This window comes from Rhizophagus irregularis, chromosome 3 (assembly GCF_026210795.1).
Source record: "Rhizophagus irregularis chromosome 3, complete sequence".
NCBI classification, from domain to species: domain Eukaryota; kingdom Fungi; phylum Glomeromycota; class Glomeromycetes; order Glomerales; family Glomeraceae; genus Rhizophagus; species Rhizophagus irregularis.
The window spans coordinates 5578296-5595302 of record NC_089431.1 but is presented as its reverse complement, the minus strand read 5'-3'; the positions used below and the strand labels follow the sequence as shown (position 1 = coordinate 5595302).

General features: G+C 25.7%; 4 protein-coding genes across 4 annotated transcripts; 3 read left to right on the top strand and 1 right to left on the bottom strand.

Moving 5' to 3' along the window:
- Positions 1-1742: 1742 nt before the first annotated feature.
- OCT59_021339 (uncharacterized protein) lies at positions 1743-5253 on the top strand (the record flags this gene model as incomplete). Its single annotated transcript, XM_066149807.1, has 6 exons — positions 1743-1973; positions 2037-2112; positions 2322-2506; positions 2592-2952; positions 3029-3982; positions 4097-5253. 6 exons carry the CDS (start codon positions 1743-1745, stop codon positions 5251-5253), a joined length of 2964 nt encoding a protein of 987 aa, XP_065990675.1.
- A 5140-nt stretch (positions 5254-10393) lies between these two features.
- Positions 10394-11142, top strand: OCT59_021338 (uncharacterized protein; the record flags this gene model as incomplete). The annotated part of the gene is made up of 4 exons (XM_025309908.1): positions 10394-10495; positions 10615-10681; positions 10814-10876; positions 11015-11142. 4 exons carry the CDS (start codon positions 10394-10396, stop codon positions 11140-11142), a joined length of 360 nt encoding a protein of 119 aa, XP_025188258.1.
- A 1788-nt stretch (positions 11143-12930) lies between these two features.
- On the top strand, positions 12931-14290 carry OCT59_021337 (uncharacterized protein; the record flags this gene model as incomplete). The annotated part of the gene is made up of 3 exons (XM_066149806.1): positions 12931-13187; positions 13267-13603; positions 13799-14290. The coding sequence occupies 3 exons, from the start codon at positions 12931-12933 to the stop codon at positions 14288-14290; spliced, it is 1086 nt and encodes a 361-aa protein (XP_065990674.1).
- A 1065-nt stretch (positions 14291-15355) lies between these two features.
- Positions 15356-16924, bottom strand: OCT59_021336 (uncharacterized protein; the record flags this gene model as incomplete). The annotated part of the gene is made up of 1 exon (XM_025324027.1): positions 15356-16924. One exon carries the CDS (start codon positions 16922-16924, stop codon positions 15356-15358), a length of 1569 nt encoding a protein of 522 aa, XP_025188259.1.
- Positions 16925-17007: the final 83 nt, after the last annotated feature.

Sequence of the window (17007 nt, the reverse complement as noted above, 5' to 3'; positions counted from 1 at the left end):
GTAAAATATTTATAGTTTGTTAATCATTTTTTAGTCTATTTTTTTTTTTACTGTAATGGGATATATTAAAATATTTTATCCAATTCCAGTTAAAAAAATCAATTAATATTCGTTTCACTACACCCGATAAACCTGCCCAGTTTTTCATCGACAGCCCCGCCCAGTTTTCATCGACAGCCCATCTCTGAATACAATTACAAATTCTTTTTCCTTTCCCCTTTTCCACCCCCTATGATGATCGGGACCATCAAGGACACAATGATGAAAATCACGTCTAAACTATACAATTTAACATTAGGATTTTTCCGACGAAACGAATACGTCGTCGTATGGATTTTATCAGTCATCATGATATTTCATGAGATTCCCGCGATTAAACCGGGCATTTGCGGCTAAGGTTTCCGGATAATTGCACTAGCAGAATTTCCCGTTTTTCTATGCCATCCCGAATTTGTTAGGTATGGATTGCGCCTTCGATAATTTTTATTTTTTTTTTCGTGATAATAATAAATAATAATAAATAGCCATACACAAAAATCTTTAATAAGATTGGTGCGCAAAATTAGCACTTGGCGTTAAATAATTGGAAAAAATACCTCGCGATGTTTATTAATTATTACAATATCATATGATTTTTTAATTGTATTTTTAATATACCGTTTATTTATAGTAAATTTATAAAATAAACAAACAGTTACAAAAATACAAACAACTCATTATGGTAATAACGCGCGATTTAAAATTAAAAAAAGGGGTATTGACGGTTTTAGTATGAAATGTTAGGATTGTATAAAAATAAAAAATTTAATTTGAACTTTGCTCCTAAAATGGAATATTGACGATAAATTATGAATTAAGAATAACAAGTTAGATAATTTCCATAATTGTTTAGCAAAATAATTTAGTTTATTTTGAAATACTTAATTTAATTGAAAATCATTTAAATAAATTCATCCTAAAGTTTCAAACTGCAGATTCAAACCGTCGGTTTTGAACCGAATTGATTTCATCCCTACTAATAATCTGACTTTGAATAAGAAACTTTCAAGTTGTGCGCAAGTCAAAATCTAATCCTGTGAAGGATAACGTCATTCCTAATATATTTAGTTCATGAACGCGTCATAATTTTACATTGTACCGGCAGACCTGAATAAAGACATTTCTATTATTCAAGAATTCGTAAAAAATAAACTTGCCCGACTAATCCAATTATTAAATAACAGTATAGTAGTTGTCACGTAAAAAAAAAAAATTTTTTTATTTTTTATATAATAAATTGAAAATTGTGTTAAAACAATAAATATTAATCGGCCGATTAAACTTAATTCGGGCTGGCATTAAATCTAACAATTTTTTTTGTCACTTAATTCTGGCCAAAATACTTTGGCCGGAATTAAAAAATCGTTAAAATATTGATTTCGGCCTCTAGTCGGAATTTTTTAAAAAAAAAATTTTACGAGATCGAATTTAAAAAAAAAAAATTCACGAGATGAATTCAAAATAAATTTTACGATATGAATTCAAAATAAATTTTACGATATGAATGCAAAAAAAATTTTTTTTTTTTTTGTCAGTCCGCTAGTTACACCCCGATTATTATTATTTGTCGTAATTTTTTAATTAATGATCGTCATTCGTATCGTAACACGAAAACATTTATGAATAATTTTGTTCGCATGTTGACAAATGCACATCACTCGACACCCAACATATTTTTTTCATTTCATTCATTTTTTTATATAATGGATAGTAAACATAATAGTACTGATTCGGATAAATGGATTCAATGGATTGAGGATGGAATTTCAAAATGTTACATAAATTATTATGAATATAAAGAATTTCAAAATATTAGACGTATAGGTTCTGGAGCTTTTAGTAATGTGTATAGAGCAAATTGGGAAAGTTCCAATACTGTTATTGCATTAAAATCTTTTAGAACTGATAGTTGTATTATAGAAATTGTTAACGAGGTAAAGAAAATTTATAATAATATTTCATAAAAAAATTGACTGACTTATTCCTTTTTTTTTTAGTTACAATTATTACATTTAACTCAATTTCATGCAAATATAATTAGATTTTTTGGTATTACTAAAAGAAAAAGTAACGGTAAGTATTAATTTAAGAGTAATATAAGTAATGGTCTCAAAAATGTGATAATTCACACATTTTATATCGAGCTATTTTTTATTTTTTTTTAAAAAAATTTCTTTTTTTTTTTCGTTTAATTATAAGTTATATTACGAATAATATTTATTTTATTATTTATTTTATTTTATTTTATTTTATTTTATTTTTTATTTTTTATTTTTACTTAGATAATGAAGATGATTTGAATCCAGATTACTTACTAATTCTCGAATACGCTGATAGTGGTACATTAAGGAATTATTTAAAAAAGAATTTTAATAAATTAGATTGGGATATGAAAATAAAATTTGCAATACAAATTGCTGATGCGGTTTTATGTTTACATCAAAAGAATATTATTCATCGTGACCTAGTAAGAAATTTATTTATTTATTATTTTAAAATTTACTCAAATTTAATACTTAATTTAATTATTTCATTTTTATCAAAATAAATAGCATTCAAATAATATATTGATTCATCAGAATATAATTAAATTGGCAGATTTTGGACTTTCACGTAGATTAGCTGAAGTATCAAATTCACCAAAAGATATATTTGGAATGATTCCTTATATTGATCCACAACATTTCAAAAAACAAAAAAATGATGATAATAATAAGAATCATTATAAATCGAACAAAAAATCTGATGTATATAGTGTAGGAGTACTTTTATGGGAGTTATCATCAGGAAAAAAACCTTTTGAAACTTATGATAAACCTTTTCAAAAACCAACTTTAATGTTAGAAATTTTAAATGGAAAAAGGGAAACTCCAACTTCTGATACACCAATTGATTATATTAAAATATATAATGGTAATAAATTATGTTGTTTTTTTTTTAATTATGTTAATACTGTACTAATAAATATTTTATTTGTTACCCTTTTCAGAATGTTGGCAAGATAATCCAGATAATAGACCGGATATGCAACAAGTATTTTCTGAATTAAAATTAATTAATTTGAATATAATAGGTGAAACTAAAACTTTATCGGAAATTAATGATGATTTTACTATTGATGATAGTGATAATTTTGGTATTAATGGTATTAGTAATAGTTTATCAAGTAATAGTTTATCAAGTTCTGGTATTACTAATATTACATTACAAGCGAAAATTGATAAATTAATGGAAGAATATGATAATATGTTAACAGAAAAAATTTCAATAACAAATGATGATGATGATGATGATGATGAAAATTATAAAAAGATTATTGAAGAATTATTATTTTTACATGAAAATTCTATACAAAAAGAAATTAATATTGAAAATTATATTCAAATAGTTAAACAAAATATTATATCAAATAACAAAAATGAGGTTGAAATGTTTAATTACTTATTGAATAATAAGGATACTAGTAAATTACAAAATATTAATCTTTTATTAGCAATTTTTTATAAATATGGAATAGGTATTAAAGAAGATAAAGTTAAAACATTTGAATTATATAAAGAATCCTCTGAAAAGGATTCTGTTGAATCAATATTTCAACTTGGTTATTGTTATCAATATGGTATAGGAACTGAAAAGAATGAATTAAAAGCATTTGAATTATATGAAAAAGCAATTGAAAATGGTCATATTAATTCAATATATAATCTTGGGTATTGTTATCAACATGGTATTGGAATTGAAAAAAATGTGATTAAAGCACTTGAATTGTATGAAGAAGCGGCTAAAAATAATCATCTCACTTCAATAAATAATCTTGGATATTGTTATCAACATGGAATAGGAACTGAAAAGAATGAAACAAAAGCATTTAACTTATATAAAGATGCTGCTGAGAAGGGTCAAATTAATTCAATTAATAATCTTGGATATTGTTATGAATATGGTATAGGAACTGAAAAAAATGAAACCAAAACATTTGAATTATATAAAGAAGCAGCTGAAAAAGGTCACATTAGTTTAATCTTTAACCTTGGATATTGTTATCGTTACGGAATAGGCACTGAAAAAGACGAAACAAAAGCATTTGAATTATATAAAAAAGCAGCTGAAAAAGGTCACATTAATTCATTAAATTATCTCGGATATTGTTATCAACATGGGATCGGAACTGAAAAAAATGAGATCAAGGCATTTGAATTGTATGAAGAAGCAGCCAAAAAAGATCTGATTAATTCAATTTATAATCTTGGATATTGTTATGAATATGGAATAGGAACTGAAAAAAATGAATTAAAAGCGTTTGAATTATATAAAAAAGCGGCTGAAAGGGGCCATATCATTTCAATAAATAGTCTTGGATATTGTTATCAATATGGAATAGGATCTGAAATAAATATAATTAAAGCAATTGAACTATATAATGAAGCAGCTGAAAAAGGTCAGATTGATTCTATATATAATCTTGGATATTGTTACGAACATGGAATAGGGCCTGAAAAAAATGAAGTGAAGGCATTTAAATTATATGAAATAGCCGCTATGAAAGATGATATTAAATCAATATACAATCTTGGACATTGTTACGAATGTGGAATAGGAACCAAAAAAGATAAGGCTAGGGCGTTTGAGTCATATAAAAACGCAGCAGAGAAGGGACATATTGCTGCAATAAATGATATTGGATATAGTTATGAATATGGGATAGGAACCGAAAAGAATGAATATAAAGCATTTGAATTTTATGAAAAAGCAGCCACGAGAGGTCATATTGATTCAATATCTAGGCTTGGAAATTGTTATCAATATGGATTAGGAACTGAAGAAAATGTGATTAAAGCACTTGAATTATATAAGGAAGCGGCGGAAAAGGGACATATTGATTCATTAAATAAACTTGGAAATTATTATAAATGTGGATTGGGAACTAAAGAAAATATGATCAAGGCTTTTGAATTGTATAAAGAAGTAGCTGAAAAAGGTCATACTAATGCGTTATATGATATTGGATATTGTTATGAACGTGGAATAGGAACTGAGATAAATGAAGTGAAGGCATTTGAATTTTATAAAAAAGCAGCTGAAAAGGGACATATTCGTTCAATAAATAATCTTGGATATTGTTATGAACGTGGGGTAGGAACCGAAATAAATATTGATAAAGCACATGAAATGTATAATTTACATGAAATAAAAAGTGACAGAAAATACAGATGATGAATCAAAACAGCATGTAGAGTCGATAACGTAGAGCTAGTAATACCGAGATCTTGCTACCATATATTACCTATATCCGTAATGTCTGTAAATATAATAATTTACGGAAAAATAACTAAAAATCTAAGCAATTTGGATAATTTCCATGTTTTGAGGCTATAAATCGCGTGCATATGATACATTTACGGAGATAACATGGAATAAAAAAAACACGAAATAAATTTTTTATAGGGTTACTTGGGATTCCAGTTGTTTAATAGATCATTAATACATATATTTAAATTTAATAGATAATCAAATACTGTATAATCATGCAAATAAAAAAAAAGTACACATTTCTTTCATACAACAAGGGAACTACCAATGGAATTTAGCATGAAGTTCTGTATTAACAATAATATTAACAATAATAGCAACGTTAGCATTTAACCATATTTTTAATCCTTTGATTTTTTAATATTTTAACTGCTATCGTACCACACTGCACAAGATATCCAGGTATAATACAAAACATCTTGGGTATAGTACTAATACCAGCAATATTAGAAGGGTTTAATATACGAAATTTTTTTTTAATATTATTTGTATGATGAGTAGACCAAATAATAGTTTAATAGTGGCACGCTGCACGCATCATTTCGCCAAATTCCAAGCTAAGAGAAAAAATAAATAAATAATAAAAAAAATAATTCTTTTAAAAAAGAAAAGGCAATTGGTGTCAGTATTAGACTATTATTTGGTTTAATTATACAATAATACAATAAAAGTACCCTTCAACTTTTTACTAGTTCTATAAGGAAAAATATTAAAAAAAGTTTAAAAAAAGCTTAGAAAGCCAAAAAATATATGTTTGTAATGTAAATAACATAATATAGTAAAATAAATATAATAAATATTGAAATTTCGCTTCAATCTTCAAAGGTGACAAGGTTATCAAGGAAGAGGATGACGGGAACATTTGGAACATGTTAATAAATCAATTAGTGGAATGTGAATTTGCGAGTGAAAAAGTTATTCCGACATACCACCCATATAATTCCAACGTGATTCCAACAAAAGAAGAGATTGAAGAATTTGATGAAGATAATAGGAAGTGGCGAGTCGATTTGCCAACCCTATGAAAACACTATTTCCATAAAATGTATGTAAAAAAATGTTATTTGATCATATATTATTCGAAAAATCATTATTTGTTTATGTAATATTAAATATTCATAAGCTGTATTGTAAACATAAACAAGCACTAACTTAACCTACAAATGATGTTCAAATAATATGTTCAAACATAATGCGAAATGCAATCATTACATAATAAGGTCAATTTATGTATAGTAAATTCCTATTAATTAGACCGTTTTCCAACATTTGTCTTTTTTACGTTATGATCTACGAAGTGTTAGCTGCGGTGTCAATATTCTAATGTTAACAATGTTAACAGTATAAATCAATTGTTTATTACACATTTAAAAGATACATACGAATTTGAAGATTTATTTGGCAATTTGTTTTGTTTTTCAATTTGCTGCTTTTCGATAGATTCTGCACCAGAAATTTTGGTCATGTGACTTTTGGCTAAATTTCAGCCAAAGTTCGGTCTTCGACCAAAATTTTGACACAACTTTACGAATATCAAGATTATCACGTGTATATGTGATAATTTTTTTTAAACTTTTTTTTTATTTAATTCGATACAGGTTTTAGATAAAGTTTCATTTCGCTTCAAAAAAAACTTAAAAAAAAAATAATTTATGAAATTTTTTTTTCTATTTCATAGGTTCGGTTCTTTGGCATTGGATATGCCGAGTTTCATTTTGAATAACACTTCGAAGCTTTATTTTTTTTTAAAAAAAAATTTTTTTTTTATTTTTTTTTCTATTTGTAGGTTTCGGCTCTGGTTCTTGGGTGAGTTTCATTTCGGAATTTATTTAAATAAACAACGTGACAAATAATGAACATGAAAAATTATAAGAAACCATTCAATTTATTATTTCTACTAAAAAAGTCATAAGATGATGGATCGCAAATATAGGTTTAAATAAAAATATATGGTTTAATATAAAAAATAAGTTGAATGAAAAGAAATGATTACGTAACGTCGTAACGATTTAGTGTAATAATAAATAAGGAATAGATCAGGAGCAAGTATGTCACGCCTGTCACGGGTTCTTATATTATGGCACGCAGGCACTGGTTTTCATGTTACACAATTCAAATTATTTATATGGACTATGGAGAGACTGGAGAGTGGAGGTTATTCTAAACGGCAGACCATATTAATTATTTCTTTTATTTTTTTAGCAACTGATTAATATTCTAGTGCATCAATAATACGAAGGAATTTCTTATATGGTTCCTAAGATATATATAATTAAAGAAATCTGACATAATTATATAGTTTTCTATCAATTAACAAGTTATGAGTTTATCACCTTGCAAATTTGAAACAAGAAGCGAAATAATTTAATTAACTTACTCATTAAACATTCTAAATAGTATAAGAGAAAAGCCTAATCCAAACGGTAATACTAAATTTAACAATCTTTATAAAGTCTTAACGATAAATTATGTAATTTTGATTCAATTATTCTTTTACTACAAATTATTTATTTAGATGGAATTGTTGGAGACATGAGGCAAATGAAAGACAAAGTAATTTCAGAAAAAAGTCTCAGTATTGTTCCTGAAATAAATAATAATTCTCGATTAAGAATTAGAATGTGATAATAGATTATTAGATATCATATTTCAAATACATTTTATTATTTTATTTTCATTTCTTTTGACGTAATTAATTGAATCAACAAAAAAATATACAAATATAATTAAAAATTGTTTTAAAAGGATATGGCTCATTTGTTACAATAACTTTGAAATATTGATAAATGTTCGTTCGTTACACATGCATTTCTTAAAAAAAAATTGTATTCATACATGCGAAAAAATCAACCGTACAATACATGTTTTCTATAATATAAATTTTACCAAACCTTCCCTCAGCAATAAATTTTATATTTTTTGAATTGATCATAAAGAACAAACTCCATTTTACCTGTCATAGCAACACTATCACTTTGAGTATACCTAATAAAATCGTCAACAACTTTGTTTCCAATTTATTGGGCTTGAGTATTGTCTTTATATTTTAATAAATGTAACTAATGGTGACTTTCATATATAAAATTTTTCTTTTCTTAATTACATTCATTACATTTCTTATATTTATAGCTTTTTTTTGTTAACTTTGGCTTGTTTTTGATGACTTGAGAACATGTTGTCTGATAATAAAGATTCAATTTTATTTAATTTTTTTTGAAAACAAATTAGATTATTTTTATTTTTTGAGACACTTAAGAATGATATCCCATTTATAAATGTATTTTGAGTAATAAATTCTACACACAATTTCTCGTAGAATTTTCTTACGGAAAAAATTTAATAACCTGAAACGTATATTAAAGAATTCTCTCATGCACAATGTAGGACACTTATAATTCCGACAAGTAAAAAGGTTTGTCCTTAATAATATCGTTTTTTTTTGTGAAACAATTGTTTGTTCATTTTAAGAAGTTGCAGTTTAATATCAATTTTTTAACTAACATCACTCGTTGCTTGTAGTAAAAGTGTTAAAAATGAAGTTATCATTCTTGCTTTAATATGTCTTATAGCATGTGATTTCTTCTGATGGAAATTCATTCTTTCCAAGACTTCCCAAGGTGTAGTGGATTTTCTGAGTTCGGATAAAAAGCTCCTTGTTAAATAAGTAATTTATCAAAAAATTTTTGTAAAAATCAATCTTATTTCGAACATACTATACATGTGGACGTAATTATTTCAGATAACATACGAGCATAGCTTATGCAAAAAAGTGATGAAAAACTTAAAATTATTTATTATAATAAACTATTAAGGTATTACATTTTGCTATAATGGTTATCAATATTTTTAAATAGTTTTACAAATATTATTAAAATATGCCACAATATGTACTATACCATTCTCGGTTACAGTAGTTTGGCGATTTTTTAGATTTCTAATATCATTTTTTTCCCAATAATTTAAATTTGGTGGTTCCTCTAATAATACAACCTTTACAAACCTCATTTTGTCGGTGAAAAAGGAGGAGTGTATAACGTAAAGTATAGATCGATAAAAAATTTATAATTATCATCCATCCGGATCATGTTCGAGGTTATATTTGGCTATATTTTGAAACCCAAAAACCGGACCAGGATAAGAATTCTTTATGTAATTGCGTTTCCACATTTTTATTTTTAAAGTTTTATTATTTTGATATTTTAATATAGAATTCATTCATTATATATTTTTTAGTAAAAATGTTTAATATGTAATAATCAAATGTAAAATTTTATTATTATAAAAACAAATTTATTTTATGATTATTTAAGAAACTTTTATTAATTTCATGATAAATTTGATAAATTAGATTTTCTATAATATTATTAGTATAATTTTCTTATACATATAATAATCATATGTCATAAAACTAATTATGTTTTCGATATAAAGATGACAAAACAAACTATTAATCATTAATAATATCAGATGAGTAAATTCAAATAACATATGACTGAAATACAAAACTAATAGAGTAATAATTGGTCGGATTAATAAATGACAAAAATTAAATCATTGCTGGCTAATAATATAATTGTGGCTTGTAAATTGTAATATATAGTCAATGTGAAGTCATAATTATATAACTTTAGTAAGTATATATTACTACTAATATACACGCTTTTACTTTATTAGGAAATATTACTATGTCATTATAGTATATGAGTAAGACCAATTATTCATAAAAACTCTTAATTATTCATGATTTATAATTTGTAGGCAGTATGACTTGTATTGACATATTGATGTGAATAAAACTGTTATAGCTACAGTCATAGTTACGTTTTTTTTTGCATCATTTGACTCATATCACATGATGAGAAAAATAATATAAAAGAGGACAAAAATTTGATAGATAGTTTTCATCGTTAAATTTTATTTTTTTAATATCGTTAAACTACAACTACTCATCGTTAAATTTATTTTTTTAATATTTTTAATATTTCTTAATAATTCTTAATATCTTAAATCTTATCTATATCTTATCTAAAAAAAAAATATTAAAATGACCAGACATTATAGGAAGAAATCATTTCTAAGTCAAGCACAACATGATATTCGAGGGCAAGTAAGGGCTGCCAAACGATTAGAGAAATCATTATGTATGGTAAGCATGAAGAGATGGTGCGCGCTGTAGGGTTTACGACCGGGTGGTATCCGCTCAGTTGCATCCAAGGTTACAGCCTGAACGGAATCTTACTTAGTTATGTTTGTAACTAACCTTAGTTTTTTGATATAGGGCATACTCAAGGAGAAATGACTGCTAAAAATATTAGGAAAACCACTATATATGGTAAGTATGAAGGGATGGTGCGCGCTGCAGGGTTTACGACCGGGTGGTATCCGCTCAGTTGCATCCAAGGTTACAGCCTGAACAGAATCTTACTTAGTTATTTTTGTAACTAATCTCAGTTTTTTGATATAGGGCAAGGAGAAATGATAAATGGAAATAGTTCTGCTAAAAATATCAGGGAGGCCACTATATATAGTAAGTATGAAGGGATGGTGCGCGCTGCAGGGTTTACGACCGGATGGTATCCGTCCAGTTGCATCCAAGGTTACAGCCTGAACGGAATCTTATTTAGTTATATTTTGTAACTAACTATATTTTTTTTGAATTTTGTAGGGCATGTTCAAGGAGAAATGATAAATAGAAGTACTAGTTCACAATCTTCAGGTCATGAAAATTTAAATAGAATTCATGTCAAAGATAAATTTACGCCTGAAGTACAAAACCTATTGGAGAAAAGATAGCAATGGTAAATTTAGAAATATTTGATGTTCGTTTTCATAAAATTAAGTTACCCTGGGAATGAATGAATGAACAAATTAAAGAATAAAATTTTTTTAATGCATTTTTATTAATTTATTTATTTATTATTCTTTATACACAACAAAACATAAATAGTATTTTTTTGTTTGGATGCAGGAACTAGTTAAATTATAAATTTTTTTACGCAATATATATTATATACGATCTTTTAATTTCCGGAATTATAAGAAATTTAACAAATATCTAGGTTTATAATAAAATGCACAACGGCTCATAAATTACATATTGTAATGTTAAAAAAACACTATTTTTTTTTTAACATTAAACGTCAAATTTTTGTAAGATCATTTATCGAAATTTTTAATTTTTGCCAATATTTGAGCTAAAATTGCAGATCCATGTGGAGAAATTTATTTAACATAAAATTTTTAGAGAATTTATTCTAATAAAAGAAAGTAAAAAATTATTTTATCGTTAAAAAAAAACTTAACAATTAAATATGACGCTATCTTAGAATTATACAAGGTAAACAGAATAAGGATTTAGATAAATAAAGCAGAAGAAAAAAATAATATAAATTTCTCATGTCATTTCTTTCCTAACTTTTAGCATATTTTTTCACTCATATTAAGAGGATACTCATATTAAGAGGATGTTTAATGAAGTAAATAAACGTGATTTTACAGATTTTATTGTATTTGGAAGGGAGAAATCTTTTATTTTTTTTTATGTTTAATATTAATGTTTGATTTTCAAGAATATGCAATTTTTTTTTTGTTTTTTTTTTAATTAAAAAGGAGGAGCTTTGTTCAATAAAAATCAAATAAAGTAATATTGTTGAAAAGATTACGTATAACGTATTATATACTACGCCATCATATATATATGTCACGTGTTATATATACCCGACTAGTAACCTGGGTACCCGACAATCCCGACAACCAAAACTTCAAGTGACCCGAATTCTGTTATAATTCAGTGAATATCCTATGAACATCCGGATTTTACCATCCGGATTGACATTTAGGATTGGTATCCGGGTATCCGGATTTGCAATCTTTGAACGGCTGCATTCAGTGAATATCAATGGATAATCCGGATCTAAGTTCTAATTTGTAAAAACAAAGAAATCGGCCAACTTAATTTTGGCCAGTTTAATTTCGGCCGGAATCAAGACGATTTTGGCCAGAATTACGAAAATCCGGGTTGAAAATCATGTGCCGGCCCGGACCCGGCCCGGGTGAAATTTTCAAACCCGGATCCGGGTCCGGGTTTCCGGGTTCCGGATCCCGTTTGAAGGCATCTATGAATTTATTATAAAAAAGTTCTTATGGAAAGATAGAGATTAGAAAAAAATAGCGATTTGAATTATGAAGATTTTGAAGTATTTAAAGTTATTTTCAAGTTTTGTATATCCTTGTGTAAAAAATCTCGATTAAAAATAAGATATTCAAATAATCAAAACAAGTTTCTAAAACTCGAGGTTGATATATTATTACAGCAACGCAGCCACAGTTTTTAAAAACTTTTTTCATTTATTAGTTCGATGATTCGGTTGTTTAGATTAGTGAAGAGGATAAATTTGCATTCTTACTATATGATTCTTCGTGTACTTATTGAACGCCGAACGTACCAAAATTAGTTAATTTGAACATGATTACAAGCGATCTAGCGATCCGCTGTGATCTTCAAGCTGTATAAGTAAGGTTTGTAATTTAGTTTTTTTTTTTTGGGATTCACACTCTCATTTATCTTATTTAAAAATTATAATGATTGATAATAAACTTTTGTCAAAATTAACGCAAAATTTACTTGAAATTTTAAATGATGACGAATATTATGATATTACAGTTGAAGTTGGTAATGACCCGGACATAAAAATATTTCGGGCTCATATGGTTATTTTAAATTATCGTTCCCCTTATTTGCGAAGAATTTTATCAACTAATAAAAAGAAAAATGAAGGAACTTTGACAAATATTAAACTACCAAGTATTTTACCTGATACTTTCCGGATAATCTTAAGGTAATGAAAAAAAAAACGAATATCTCTCATCATGCATTATAAATATTTATTTTTTATATATTTTTTATTATTATTTTAGGTATATTTATGGAGGTAGTCTTTTTTTGGAGGAATATGATATTTCAGATATCATTAAAATCTTGATAGCTGCTAATGAACTAGGTCTTCAGGAATTAATCCCTTATCTAGAATCCTTTTTGATTGAAAATAAAAAACATTGTATGAAACAAAATTTTGATTTGATATATCAAACAACTTATGAAAATGATTCTTTTTTAGAACTTCAAAAATATTGTACTGATTTGATTTCAAAAGAATCAAATAAGATATTTAACTCACCACGTTTCACTTCGGTTCCAGAAAAACTTTTAGTTACGATTATTAAGAACGATAATCATCAAATGAACGAAATTCAGGTTTGGGAACATGTGATTAAATGGGGACTTGCACAAAATCCAGAACTTCCTTCTGATCCTACAAGTTTTTCAAAAGATGATTTCAATACTTTAAAGAATACCTTACAACAATGTATTCCTTTTATTAAATTCCGTAATTTAACTTCCAAAGAATTTTTGAAGAAAGTAAAACCTTATAAAAAAATCTTACCAAAGGAATTATATAATGATTTGTTAGAATATTTTTTGGATAGTGATAACGAACCAATCAAAAAATCAGAACCTCATATTGTTAAAGAGATTCAATCAAAAAATATTGATTCTAAGATCATTACAAATCAGCAAGCCGAATTAATCTCAAAATGGATTGATAAATTAGAAACTACAGACAAGTCATATGAATTCAAATTATTATATCGTGATTCTCATAATGAATTTGGGGTTTTTGGTTCGTTATTTAGATATAAGAAGTGTCAAAACGCTTGTAAGAACCAATTCCGCACCGTAACAATTTATAAAGTAAGAGATAGTAACGAAATTCTCGGAGGATATAATCCGATTGAATGGAAATTTGATGGAAGTTATGGTATTACCAATGATAGCTTTATATTTTCTTTTAAGAATAGTGATATTATTTTAAGTCGTATAAGAAATGAAAAGGATGCCATTTGTAACGGGTTCACCGAGGGTCCATCATTTGATCTTTGAGCTATCAATGGATCATTAATTCTATGCCACAAAGGATCTTATGAAAAACCGATCAGAAACACAGATGAGTGTGATGAGTGTGAAATAGAAGAAATTGAAATATTTCAAGTTATGTAGGATTACTTTATAAAATCCTTATGATTTGAATAAGAAAATTTTAGCCGTATTGTATTTATAATAAAAACAAATATTTGAAGCATTTTGTAGTATTTTTAAATAAACATATGGAAACGTAAGATTTTTATAAATTTGCCGATATTTAATACATAAATATACAATAAATTTTCCATTGCTCAAATTTCTTCATTTATATACTTTTACCTAGCCTAACATAACATATGCATTAATTCTAACCTTAGTGTTATAATTAAATATCTTTCTCCAAGATAAACATTTTCTTTATCATATTTTATATTCTTTTCAGGACAATCTCGTGAATCATGATACTATGAGTTACAAATAGAGCATTGTTTTTTTTGTATCCAAAGCTTCTTCCTGTACATTTCATTTCGGGTTCATTGTCAATATCGCTGGGTTCATTATCATTTTCGTCATATACGCCATGGGAAAAATCTTGGGTATTGTTCATCTAAATAAATATATTAATAAAATATATTTTAGTAGCTTGAATTAAGGGAAAGAGTAGTTGTGAACGCGAATTATGGATAGTAAAAAAAAGATTAAAAACGATCGTTAATCAAAATAACGTGACAATTTTCAAAACATGTGACATGGGATAGTAAATCCCCTATTACTTACTATTATATATTTATTATGATTTCTATATCTCAATTCAATAAATTGAAGAGCCGAAAGAAATATTGAATAAATTTTTGATTAAAAAAAAAATTTATTTCCGTGATTTGATGTATAGTTTTAGAAAAGAAAATCTTTATATTACCTACAGTAATTTTTTCGTATTAATTTAAATTAATATACGTGCAGAAAAATAATATATAATTATCAAAAATTTAAAGAATTTTAAGCTTTATTTATAAAATTACAAAATTTTCTAAAATTTATATTAAACTCTTAAGTCTTTATATTAAAAATCCTCCAATTCTTCTATAAATTTATAAATTTTAATTTATTATCAATAGCCAAATCTTCATATTTTTGAATTTTAATATTATAAAACTCATATTCCTTCACTTCATCTTTAAATGAAAATAAATCATTATTAACAGTGCTACCTTTGAAGAAATTACTAATAATAGCCAAATATTTGACTCTTTTCTTTTTCATGATATATTCTTTTATATAGAATAAAATATAATCATGAATATCATCATCAATTTCCTTATTTGTTATTATCAATTTTTTAATAAAAGTATTCTGAGAATTTTTTAAGAATATTTCAAAATCATCTATATATTTAATATTAAGAACCAAATTTAAATATTCTAATTTAAGAGGAAGTATTTGACCTAAATTTCGTAATATTGTTGAACTACATTCAATAATATTTGAAGATAAATTGTTAATGACATCAATAGAAAGATAATTAAGATTTTGTTTTGAATTTTCAGTTAAATTGAATAACTGATAAATAATCCAATTATTAATGTTAAATACTGTTAAATCAAGAAATTTGATATTTTTACAATATTTTATAATTAATTCAAGTAATTGTTGTTTCTTAGGGAACAAATCAACAAAATCATATCTAAATCCAAAATTTTCCAAGTAATCACCATATTTTTGTAATAATAATTGTAATGATTCATCAATTTGTAATTCTCTATTTAAGAATATAGATTTTAACTTAAATGGTTTAGTTAAGTTAACTATTTGTTGAATAAAATCAGTATCTAAAATACAATGAATGATATGAACAGATTCTAAAACATTTAATTGTTCAAATACTTTGTCTAAATTGGTTATACCTATAAAACTGATGTTAAATAAGATGATTGTATTTAAAGTATTTGAATGATTATGATTTCTTGATAACTGATACAAAGGAAAACAAAAATAACCTAGCAATGTAATTTTTTTAAGATTTTGATGTAAATTGATTATTTGTGATATACGATTTTTAGTGTGGTCAAGTGAAGGACCAATAAAATGGAATTTTAAATTACTAATATTATGAAAGAAATCAGGGTTTTGTAACATTAATTCAAGCATATCATCTATATAATAATGAAGATAATAATTGTTGAACTGAATATTAATAGTATGTATGTTTACTTCATTTTCAATAAATATTTTAAATAATGATATGTGAATTAATCTCTTAAATTTAAATACTGAATTGGATTCAATTTTTAAGGTTCTAATAACATCTTTAGACCATCTTTCAATAGAAGAAATAATCTTTTGTGTATACAAATATTTTAAAAAAATGGGATAATTAAAAAGTGTATTTAAAGGAAATAAATTATCATCAACTTTATATTCATTTAATTTTACTTTTAAATCACCATTTAAATTATGTAAATAAATTCCAATAAAGTTAAAATTTTGCTTAGGAGTTGAAAATGGATTTTCCCATAATAATGGAATTGCCAAACGACACCATAATCTGTTAACTAAAATACATGAATATAAAGTTGAAAAATCATTCCTAAAATATTTTATAACTTCATATGTTAATTCAGGTAAATCTGAAAATATTTTTGAATATGACATATTGTAAGGGAAGAGAGAAAAAGGAGGAAGTATTAGTGTATCACATTTATCACATTTTAACTATTGTTTCAAATTAATATCCA